The 11,530-nt window shown below is 50.1% G+C and overlaps 1 protein-coding gene across 1 annotated transcript; it reads left to right on the top strand.

Annotated features, from left to right (window-relative positions):
* Positions 1–3,526: 3,526 nt before the first annotated feature.
* On the top strand, positions 3,527–7,484 carry ifrd1 (interferon-related developmental regulator 1). Its single transcript, XM_003977387.3, has 12 exons — positions 3,527–3,761; positions 5,068–5,172; positions 5,266–5,347; positions 5,427–5,551; positions 5,642–5,799; positions 5,879–5,929; positions 6,010–6,188; positions 6,253–6,361; positions 6,441–6,575; positions 6,651–6,779; positions 6,854–6,949; positions 7,032–7,484. Exons 1-12 carry the CDS (start codon positions 3,731–3,733, stop codon positions 7,116–7,118), a joined length of 1,287 nt encoding a protein of 428 aa, XP_003977436.1. The 5' UTR covers positions 3,527–3,730; the 3' UTR covers positions 7,119–7,484.
* Positions 7,485–11,530: the final 4,046 nt, after the last annotated feature.

Raw genomic sequence — 11,530 nt, 5'->3', positions numbered from 1 at the left:
TTACATGTAAACATGGATTTCTCAGCAGTTTTTGGTGCTTTAAGTTCAAATTCTAGTGTTAATTAGCTCCTTGGCTAATATTGAGCTGTTGCTTTAGCATATACGGTTGCCCCTAAACACTAGCATGGCCTCTGAACACCACGCTTTTCAGTCTATTTCGTTAAAATCTGTCCTTTTCAGACGTAAACATGGTAGGTCGCCACTGTACTGCCACACATTAGCGCATTCTGCCTTCTAGCTGGCAGCTAGCTCATCTGAACGACCCAGTGTTCCCTTTCTCTTCCATCTCAACGTGTGAACACAGTGTTGGGAGCGCTGCACGGGCCCCCGTGACCCGGACAATCCCTCACTGTCCCCTCGCTGCCACGGCCTGCACACACACACACACACACACACAGCGCCTGTACAGCCGAGCGCAGGTGCAACAACACTGTGGTCGACGTGTCACACAGAGGCAGCCCTCATCGCGCCCAACGGCCGCTAACCCCCAGACCCCGACTCAAAGAGGCGTGCTTCCACAGGCCGAGCTCAGGAAACATGGATGCTTTATTTACACCCTGCGGTGGGAACTTAACCGGGTTATTCGTGTGTTATTACGACGGTCACATAACTAGATGTGAGCAATAATCCCAGGTGTCAAAGGTCAAGTGGTTCCACTGTCTGGAGCCGGACGCAGATGTGGACGTCATGAGTGTTGTTCTTCAGCTTATGTTTGATATATTGATGGTGCAAGAATGTTGCCCCCCCCCCCCCCCAACGTGAACTTTCATCCGATTTTTGCTCCTGCAATCTGCAGTCCCACCACTAGGTGCCACCAAATCTCAAGCACTGCGAGTTCAGAGGTCGACGTCCTCCATGAAAATGTCAAAGAGCAGCAGGTAATGAGGACGCGTTCGGGTCCCGTTTCACCCCCGTGCAGGTGAAGCATCATCGAAATGTGGTTTTAATCTCCATAATCAGATGGAGAGATGATATCTTTGTACGTGCGCGTGTGTGGGCTCTCGTGCATGCGGGGCTTAATGAGTTTTCCCCGGGACTCAGATAAGGCGGAGCCTCAAAGCGCCTCTGCAGATCCCCTCCCAGATTCGGAGGAACGACGACCTCTGGAGCCAAAGAGGCCTGAGAGCGAACAGAGCGGGGCCCCGACCAAGAGGGACCGGGGTCCTGTTGTGGTTTCACTTTCACGGTGATGAGAGCTCATAATATTTCCAGAAGCAGTGAGCGCCTCCCTCCCTCCCTCCCTCCCTCTCGCTAGGGCGCACTTTTAAAAAGGTTAATGGAGATTGAGGCTGCAAAACATGAGCCCAGTAAGACAAATGTGTACAGGGGACGGCGCTGTAATTACAACGACGGGCGCCTGATAAAACGCTCATCCTCCTCTCACGACGTGAAAACGAGGGGAAGGGAGGAGCTGCGGCTCACAGGCTGTAATTAGGAGGCTGCGTGTTCTCATTTGAGCACCCGGCGTCAATTAACCAGCAGTTATTTTTATTCCTGGGCTGAATATTTGATGAATAACGTTTGAATTATGGGCGCCGGCCCGAGCAGAGTTGTTGGCAAACGGCCCCAGTCGGGGGCCACATTTAGCTTTATTACAGAGCAGCAGCAGGAAAACTGATGTTTCAGGGACACAGAATTAAATTAAGCGGCAGTTAATTTGCGCAGCGAGCACCACTAAAGCTAACGCGCGCCCATGTGCTAACACGCTAACGCATCTTGACCCCCCCCCCCCCCTCATCTAGGTCCGTTATTATCACTTAAACTCTCTGAGCAACAACTGATGCTAGTTTTCCTGGAGCTCCTCTCCAAACCTTCCCAGCTACTCCTCATCCCCTCCAGGCCTGAATTATTTAAAATCAGACGTGTGAGACTGTAATTAATATTTAGCCGTTTTCTATCATCTGCTGTCAGATTTCTCCCTCTCCCTCCCTCTGGAACATCCATTATTTTGGTAATGATCTGTATTCCTGTGGCGTCGGCTGGGGCAGAGCGGCCGTGACGTGCCAGGCATGCTGAGTGGGGTCAGACTGGGCCGCTCTGTTTGCCTTTAAACCCTCACACTGGTTGGCATGCAGGTGATTTTTTGGGTGTCGCAGAGCTCCGGCGGGCCAAAACGCTCCCTCCAAAACAACGCCGGTGTTGTGTTTTCGGCTCTCCTAACACGCCGAAGCGCTTTAACAGCATTCCTAACCCGGGCTCGGTCCTGTGATTTTTGCGGTCAAACGTTTAAAGAACGACGCGGCTGTGCAGCCAGCGCCGTTCACACACTCGATAAATTATGCATCAAACAACATCTCTCAGTATCTGTCACGCTTTATTGCAGAGGAGCTGCCGGCGGGTCGGATTTTAAACCGTGTGGCGCCACCTAGCGGCCAGAAATGCTACAAAACATCAAAAGTCCTTCAAAGCTGGGCCGTCGAGTGGGAGAAAGCAGAGCCCTGTTTAGCTCAGCCACGCTAACTGACGTTTCGGCCACAAAGCAGGAATGATCTGAATGATCTCAGTTTAACACAAGTTCTAATGGGAATGCTCCAGTTTGAGCTCCCAACTTCACATTTAAGGGAAAGTTCAAGCTTGCTGCAATTATGCGTGAGCGCTCCACCCTGGGGCGCTGTAAATAGCTTCTGCCGCCACTTTTTCTTTGCTCAGTTAAGTTTCTTCAAGCTAAGGATTGTTATTATTTCTGTAAAGTGTGAATCTAAGTCCCCCATATGCAGTTTCGCCAACAAATACATGATTATGAAATCCCCCGAAGGTCAACCGCTGCATTTAACCCACATATCCTCCTTCTTCTGTGGGTTAAGTTCATACTATAATAAGGGTTGAGTCATGGCTGCGCTGCTATAAAAGCGGTGGTGTTCACTCATCTGGAGGAAGTTGAGATTCATTCATGATTACGTCTTTTTTTTAATCTGGAACATTCATCTCTGGGACATCGGTTCTGTGGCAGCAAGTTGCAAATGTTGGAGATTAGTCAATGTTTTTGGCGTCAACACCGCGAGGGCAGTTTCCTTCCTTACGTTAAGTATACAGCCAAAAAAAATGGTTGGGTGATTATAATGAGTGGAGGTGTTCACATGGGTGCACGGACGGTTCTGCACATCCCTCGGCTGAATCCTGCAGGACTGAATATTCTGTTCTGAACTGACAACTGCTGCAAGGAGGCTGCATCTTATGTCAAGAAAATGGAACTGTTTCTGATCGTGGAGTCAAAATCCAGTCAGAACTTAAACTGGGGCGTTTATTTTAAATAATAATCACTCTTAAAAAAGAAAAAAAAAGATCAGACTCGGCTAAATTAAGGTCGTGTGTTATTTATACTTTCGAGCCTCATATAATCGTTCTATGACTTTGTACAGTTGTCTAAATTTTACTCCTATTAGCGAACACGTGTGTTACATATAAGGTCGACGCGCACGCTCCGATGTTGCCTGCTTCACGCGCGAACACACGCGACACCTGTTCCCGTTCCCGGATTGGTCGTCAATGCCGGGAAACCTCCTCGTGACATGTCTGCCGGTATAAATACTCGGAGCCGCCCTTGCCGCGCGCAGCCCCAGTTGATGAGGGAAAATGTATCGTCTCGGCCAACTGACTATTTCCAAGATCGCTTTCAATTCCTTTCTATCTGCTGTGCCACGGGAATATTTTCATTTTACGAGACAATACAATAAAAGCTGGTCGTGTATTGGCTGATTTTTGATCAATTTCGACCTTCGTTTGCGCGAAAATGCCAAGGACCAAGAAGAAGAACGGCAGGAGTAAGTGAGCGAGCTGCCGCATTCTTGGGCCTTGCTTGTTTGGCTTCTCCGTGCTGCTGGGATTTGTAGTTCTTTGTGTTGGGGCCGCCCATTGTGTGCCGTCGAACGTGCGTATAGCAGGGACTACAGATGCTAAAGGGGCTGTATCAAAACACAAAGCTAACTAGCCGCGGCAACACGAAGTGCCGCCTGTAAAATGTGATCACAATAGATTTTTATTTACTGTCATAAGCATTTAAAGAGTTTAACAATCTGAAAGTTTTAACAATCTGAAAGACCTGGTATTTTACAGGAGCGCTGGATGTGTTTTCGAGATAGTTAACATATGTTGCATATTAACAGGAAAACGTCTTTAGCTAATGTGTACTTTTAAGCTAATCCAGACGGTTTGACTCGTATAAAGACGATGAATCCCAAACAGTTGCGAGATCTGAATGTTTAAAACGACTTTAACCTGAAAATGAAGTCGACCTGTCAGCACATTGGCCTAAATTAGTCTGGAGCCGCATTCGTCGCTTTTAGAGTCGCGTTAGCTAAGAACGTATGTGGAGTTTAAAGCATCGGGAAGGTTTGTTAGTTGTTCCAAGTTGGTGGTGGTTGTTCGGAGGTGGCGAGCGGACATTTTGGACAGCAGGACAGAGACGAGGCGGTGCCTGGTTCTCAGAAATCAGCTGGGGCGGGAAGGGGGGGCCGGTCCACGTCGACACACGTGTGTTTGGAGTCACAACATGGTTAAACAGACAGACGTGCTGCAACCCGATGAACTCGATCACCCCTGATCCCTCAGCACTCACAATACCACGTTAGGTTATTCAAGGACGCCTGCATTTAGATCAGGACATTTTTAAAAGCTGGACAAGAATGGAGGCACACCAAGAGGCTGCGTGGTTTCATTCCTGCGAACCATATTCTGCCTGAACCGGATCCTGCTTGATTTTAAGAGAAAATACCTTCTCTGACCTTCTGTTTGCATGCTGTGGTGGATCTTTATCACTGTAACTTAGAAGGAGGAAACAGCTTCTCAACCAGAAGTGACTGAACTGGTCGCTATGGGGAAGTTGTCCAGTGTGGCGACGTGGATTGTGACGTTAAGGTGACACTGTCGACAGAAGTGTGAGGTGATCTTGATCGCGATGGCGCCGTGCGTTATCGCATGTGAACGAATGAACGAGGGGGTGGAAAGGACACGGAGCTGATTAGATAAGTCGAGTCGCTGCCACAGCACCTGTGTTTAGAAGATTGCGTAATAAAGCCCGGGTGTGATTGTTCCCACATTACGTTACCCTGACCGAATGTTGTTTCTCAGGAGGGCAGAATGCACACGTGCAGCCTTTCAGTGACGAGGACGCCTCCATCGAGACCCTCAGTCATTGCAGCAGCTTCAGTGATTCCACCAGTGTTGCCGATGAAGGTACGTTTGGTCCGCGACTCCGTGCGCTTCGCGTTCGCTTGCCTGCGTTGCAGCATTTGCGGACGCTAATCCCATAGCCCGGTGTGTCGCCAGGTGGAGAAGCCAGCGAGGACACAGCCCAGGAGGATTTCCAGTACAAGCTGAAGGGGTTCATAGACAGCACAGTCGATAAGAGGTGGGAAGCCCGTCCGAATCCTCCGATAGCGCCCCCGCCACGAGAGTAAAAGTGCCGATTCTTTGTTTTCTGGTCTCAGTGCAAAGACCAGACAGGGGGCGCTGGATGGGCTCAAGACGGCGATGGCCACACGCATCCTGTACGAGTTCATCTCTGAGAGGAGGATGACCATCACGGACAGCATCGAACGCTGCCTGAAGAAAGGTTCCAGGAGAACTTTAAGTGCACGTGCATTGCTATCTTTCCTCTGGGAGAGGGGAGATGCTCATTCCCACTCTCCTCCCTCCCTGCCAGGTAAAGGCGAGGAGCAGCGGGCGGCAGCTTCTCTGGCCTGCCTCTTGTGCATCCAGCTGGGCTCAGGCATCGAGAGCGAGGAGGTGTTCAAGACCCTGAAGCCCATCTTCAAAACCATCCTGGCGGACGGATCGGCCAACATCCAGGCCCGACAGGCGGTGAGTGTCCAACAATGACAGGCTGACCTGGAGCTCAGGGATGTGGATGCTGAGCTGAATACACCTGTTTCTCTGCCAGGTGGCAACAAGTCTGGGCCTCTGTACTCTGGTTGCAGAAGATGATGTTCTGGTGGGTGGTTCTCCTCACGTCTTGGGTTGCTGGTTGAGGCGCTTCACTCATCACAACGGTCTCCCTCTCTCCCTCTGTAGGACGTGCAGGCGACGATGGAGTGCTTCGAGAACCTGTTCACCCGGTCCTACGCGAGGGCGGACGGGACCTGTCCCTCCATCACCCCCCAGACCAGCCAGCTCCACACCAACGCTCTGCTGTCCTGGGCGCTGCTGCTCACCATCTGTGCAGCCAGTCAGCTCAACGACATCCTGCGCAAGTAAGATCTTCTCGGCGCTCCGACTCGTCCGATTTTGAGGCGTCTAACGGCGTCTGATTTGCAGACATCTGCCCAAACTGCCGCGGCTGCTGGAGAGCGACGACGTCAACATGCGAATCGCTGCCGGGGAGACGATCGCCCTTTTGTTCGAGCTCGCCAGAGACATGGACTGCGTGAGTTTGAATGCAGGCTTTTTCCGTTTTTCTTGGTTGGCCTTGAACGCATCATCGTCACCTGCGTCTGTCCCTCCAGGACTTCCAGTTTGATGACTGGGAGGAGCTGTGTGACAAACTGAACGCCCTGGCAACAGACTGCAACAAGCACAGGGCCAAGACGGACAAGAGGAAGCAGCGCTCGGTGTTCAGGGACGTTCTCAAGGCCGTCGAGGTAGGAAACTGGGAACCCCGGGGAATTTTATTTGCATTCAAGGATGATTTTTCACCCCCGTCTCTGTCCACGAAGGAGGGAGATTTCCAGTCTGAGACCATCCGCTTCGGGACGGAGCGCATGACGATTGACAGCTGGGTGAGGAAGAGGACCTACGATGCCTTCAGGGAGTTTGTGGGCTCGGGGATGAACTACCACCTGCAGGTGAAGCCTCGCCTTGGATTTACACAGCAACACGATGCAAACCTGCGTCACGTTTTACCGGCGTGTGTCTCCAGGGCAACGAGTTCATCAGAGACGTGTTTGAACTGGGGCCCCCGATCCTGGTCGACTCGGCCACGATGAAGGCCATGAAGATCTCCCGCTTTGAAAGGGTGCGTATGAACTCTGACCCCTGTGATTTCACCTGTCGAACCACCCGATGTCTAACCGTACCCACACCCCTCTGGTCTCCAGCACCTGCACAACTCTGCTGCGTTCAAGGCCCGGACCAAGGCCAGGAGCAAGTTCAGGGACAAGAGGGTGGACGTGGGAGAGTTCTAACCTTCAGTCCCGACTATTTATGAACCTAACTTACTTTATTTTTCGTCATGTTTTGAATTCTCATCCTTGGTGTCTTGTGTTTTTCCTGGTTGTGTCACCGACTCGCTCGTCACCGCAGGCGTCGTGCTCTTGATTAGGAAATGTGATTTTTAATATTTCCACATTAACCGTGTACATAGGTGTATATTGTTCTTTTTTCTTACTCACCTTGAGTTCTGCACCATTTAGATGTTTAGCGGTCACACGTGGATTATTTATGGTAGGTTGTCGTGCATTCGTAGCAAATAATGACATTTTAGTGTTGGATATGTAACAATGATGGATTGTCTGTATAAGAGAGATAAATAAAAGATGGGCCAGACACGAGTGCCAGGAGCCTTCATTTATTATCATATCACAGTTGGAGATAAGCCCCGCCCCCTCACCTTTACCTCTGATTTGACACATCCAGCGAGAACAAAACAAAGGATCAAGACAACTTAACCGACAAATGCTAGTTTTATACCGCTGGTACGTAGTTCTGTGACATCACAGAACTTTGTCATTCATCTTAAAGACTTGTGAGTTATGTTATTACCTAGTGTGTTATAGACGGGTTTGACCATATGTTGCCTCTTACAATGGCTGCTGTTGGGTGGTTATTGGTAGCTACTAAGCTAACGGCCTTTTCAAACGAACGCCCTGTGATGCACCGTTATGTTTGCATTGCTGAGGTTCGGGGACGTCCTCGTCCTCTTCTGGGGGCCCAGTGTTGCGTTCAAGGGCAGGAAGGAGGAAATGGAAGAGGCCTGAAGGCAGAACATCAACACACAGGTTCATTTGTTTTTCCACCATCGGCCCGTTCAGTTGGAAATGTCTTCTTGGCTGGAGTGTCCCCCCCCCCCCACCCCCCCGAGCGAGGCGTGCGTGGCAGCCTTCATGATGAAAAATGTGCAGCGAGATTAGGAACACTTTGTCACAGCTCCACAGGAAGACATGTGTCCTCCCCCATCACGCCGGGGGCCGTGTTGTGGAACTGAGAAAATGGCCGCCGCCGTTCTGCACGCACATTTGCCACCCGTGGTTGGTCGGTAATGATTTGTGGGGCGGACTTCAAGTTGGATTCCCCCTGTCTGGGAGGGGGGACGCCACCAGAGACACCGTTGCAGATGCCGTGATGTGATCCGAGTCCCCTTTCTGTAGAACCCTGCCTTCAGTCCAGGCTGGACGAGGAGTGACATCAGATTGTGAGCAGAGCATTATGGGAAACACACACACACACGCACATATTTATATCTTTGTGGTGACTTTCAAAGACACGAACCTGCTACCTACCCTGACACTAACTATCCCAATTCACCCACTTGCCCTAACCTTACTTTAACCCCGACCTTAAAATCATGTCTTAACCTTCAAACAGTCCTTTGTGTTCGTGGGATCAGCCAAAATGGCCCCACTTTGTAATCATGGTCCCACTTTGACAGCAGAATGAGTGTGGTGCTTGATACATGTCAAATACAAGAACACACACACACACACACACTAGTTGTACCACTTGTAGTGTGCAAAAATCACTTGAGAATCCATTTAATATGTTATTTTGACACGTTGTTGAGCTGTTAGAAATAGACTTTCCACTGATTATGACGTCAGTGTGGGTGTAATTCCACACTCCGCCGGACGGTGGCACTGTTAAACCTTCTGCTGCAGCCACCTCTGCATATAAAAATGAACACAGGAGCCCAAAAAGAAGAATGAATCGGGGAAATCTATAGATTTCAAAGCAAAAATCACACTGGAAACCTAAAGCAAAGTTTGGAAATTAGATATTTTACAAACACATTTGTACAGAATATACACGCGTTAAAAAGATGGCAGAACTTGCCATCATTACCAAAACCATGTGGTTTTCAAAGGTAATATAGGTAACACATTGGGAGAACCTTTTATATATGACCTGGACACCATCTTATGGAGTGAACCCCCCCCCCCCCCATCAGTGTATGTTGTTCTGGCACCATATGGAATGTGGTTGTAGACTTGAAATAGAGTCAAGCAGTGCTCATTTGTCGTGCTGGGCGCAGATGCATTGTAGCCCCCACGCTGCGTGACTCATAGCCACTGTAGGACTCACGTAAACACGTGCACGTGCGCAGGCAAACACCGGCTACATCACCCTCCCCCTCCTCTCCGTGGCTCTTTCTCTATATCCGAGCCAGTGATGAGCACAGACCCCCATCAGGGCTGACAACTGTTTTCCGGAGGACGCCGCGGAGAGGTGGTGAGGAGCCATTTTACCTGGGGGGGTTTCGATGCCTGCCTTCAATGTCTGCCCCTGTGTGTGCTGCATCATCATCACTCCTGCGGCGAGATGGGATTTCGAAGGGTTACTGCACTTAAATCTGGCCTCTGAAGCCTGGTCTGCACACATGGGAAGCCGAGGCTTTATCTCTGGTTTGAAGCATTGAATCAGGGTAGCAGGCGGCGCCTCGTTGACAGAAGGAGATAGCGCGAGTTTCCTCTGTTGCTAGCTCGCCGCTATCAGCTGCTCCGAACTCAGTCGAGCTTGAAGATCACCCAGACGATGAGTTTTGCTTATTTGATGTGATAGGATAACCACTGACTGTTTCCTTGGTATTGTATCTAGTTGCTAGCTAACGAGTTAGCATAGCTATAGGACGTGTTTAATGTTTTCGATGTGTTGCGAGGCTCCATTCTATATTGAGAAAACCGCTAGCTTAACTTCAAGCTAACTCGGGCAGTTTTTTTCAGTGTTGTGTGGCCCAAACAAAGCTGGAAAATCGTCCGTCCTGCTCAGATCAAATAAAAAGCGAGCGCTCACTTCAGGCCGTCGCCGAGTTCGTAGCTTCACTTCCACGAAAGGGCGAAATTCTATCTGCACATCAGCTGCTCCACAATTGATTCCTGCCTGACTGTGGCGAACGTGCGGCTCGATCCTATTCATGCAGGCGCACACCTGCGCGTGTGCGGTGTGTACAGGAGTCAGTAATGATGAATTCAGTGTGTGTGTGTGTGTGTGTGTGTGTGGGGGGGGGGGGTCATCAATTCATCCATCACCTGCCGGATGAGAGCGGCTCAGCTTGAGTCTTCGACGTGCACGTCAGATCTAAAAAGAGCTGACAGTGGTGTGACGGCAGCCACCACTCTCGACCCTCCAACGGTGGAGACAGATCATTTAAAAGATACAACACACACACACACACACACACACCGATGTAAAGACAACCAACCAACAACACACGGCTGTTGCCAAGGCTCAGCACGAGCGAATTGATTGGTCGCCTCTGCTCATCACCATAGGAACTCACCGTGTGGATTGGCCGCTTGTGCAAAGGAAGCTTTTTATGATGCTGTTTTTCTCATCGACTCCTGAATCTCTTATTACCCTCAGTGTCACCACACACCGGCTCGTCCCGTTTAATTAGCCCAGTTCCACCACGCAGCCGTTTGTTCTCCATTGTCGTAGGAGGGAGAGGTGGGATGAGGTAAATCAGAGGGGGAGAATCGCTTCTGAGTGCAGATCTATCTGCATTATCATATGAGCGTCTGCGGTCGCAGCGATATATCGATTCCCGCTCGCCTTTTTTCACCATGATATGAGGAGCCTGCGTGCGGGTGGTGGAGGTGTGTGGGGGCGGAGAGGGTTTGATATATGATGTGCATGGTGGTAATATACTGTACAGGCAGCTGCACAGCACAAGGACATGTGAATGAAAATGAATCTTTAAAAAAAAGCTGCTGCAGACAAATGAAACACACACACACACACACGTACAGGTTTACATGCTGATAAACCCCAATGACAAAATGTGTCCTCGGGTTCGGGACGAGCGCGCCCTTTTTGCACATCGCCGTAGTGCGCTTTTAAGTGTGCATCTGTGCGTGCCGCTAGAGCTGTCATACGTGCGTGACTGCGCGTACTGTGCCAGTCACGCCTCCGGAGGAGGGTGCGGAGCGGGGTTGGGGTGGGGGCAGGCATGGGTGCATGTGTGGTTGCTCCTGCACGAGAGCATCGCGATGTATGTGCTGAATTAAAACAAGGTCACTGAGTGCAAGGCTGGCTGCTCTCAGCGTGCATGCGCACAGACACACACACACACACACACACACACACACACACACACACACACTTTAGTTGACATTACAGACAAAGATATATCCTACATAAATACTGTTGACCTGGAGAACTCGGAGTGATAATGTACCATTGGGCTGATTTCCGCCTGGTTTCGGCGCGGACATTCTGTTGTGTTTTTTTGAACTGCTTATCTTGCAAAATGTCGAATAAGGAAATCAATACTCCTCTACTGGTATGTCTGTAAGTTAAATATTAAGTGATAGCCTGTGGGTGGTGATCTTAAGATAAAGATGGCAAACAGGACCTTTTGTCTGTTTGGACAGAGCCAGGATGG

The sequence above is a fragment of the Takifugu rubripes genome, chromosome 18 (assembly GCF_901000725.2).
Source record: "Takifugu rubripes chromosome 18, fTakRub1.2, whole genome shotgun sequence".
In the NCBI taxonomy this organism is placed as follows: domain Eukaryota; kingdom Metazoa; phylum Chordata; class Actinopteri; order Tetraodontiformes; family Tetraodontidae; genus Takifugu; species Takifugu rubripes.
Note: the sequence above shows the minus strand (reverse complement) of the source record. Positions and strands in the feature narration are given on the sequence as shown.

What these genes read in the sequence shown, in the direction of transcription:
- ifrd1 (XM_003977387.3), top strand. Translation starts at nt 3,731, where the DNA reads ATGCCAAGGACCAAGAAGAAGAACGGCAGGA. An exon ending in ACATCCAGGCCCGACAGGCG is followed by an intron (nt 5,800 to 5,878) that starts GTGAGTGTCCAA and finishes TTTCTCTGCCAG; the next exon opens with GTGGCAACAAGTCTGGGCCT. An exon ending in TCGCCAGAGACATGGACTGC is followed by an intron (nt 6,362 to 6,440) that starts GTGAGTTTGAAT and finishes CTGTCCCTCCAG; the next exon opens with GACTTCCAGTTTGATGACTG.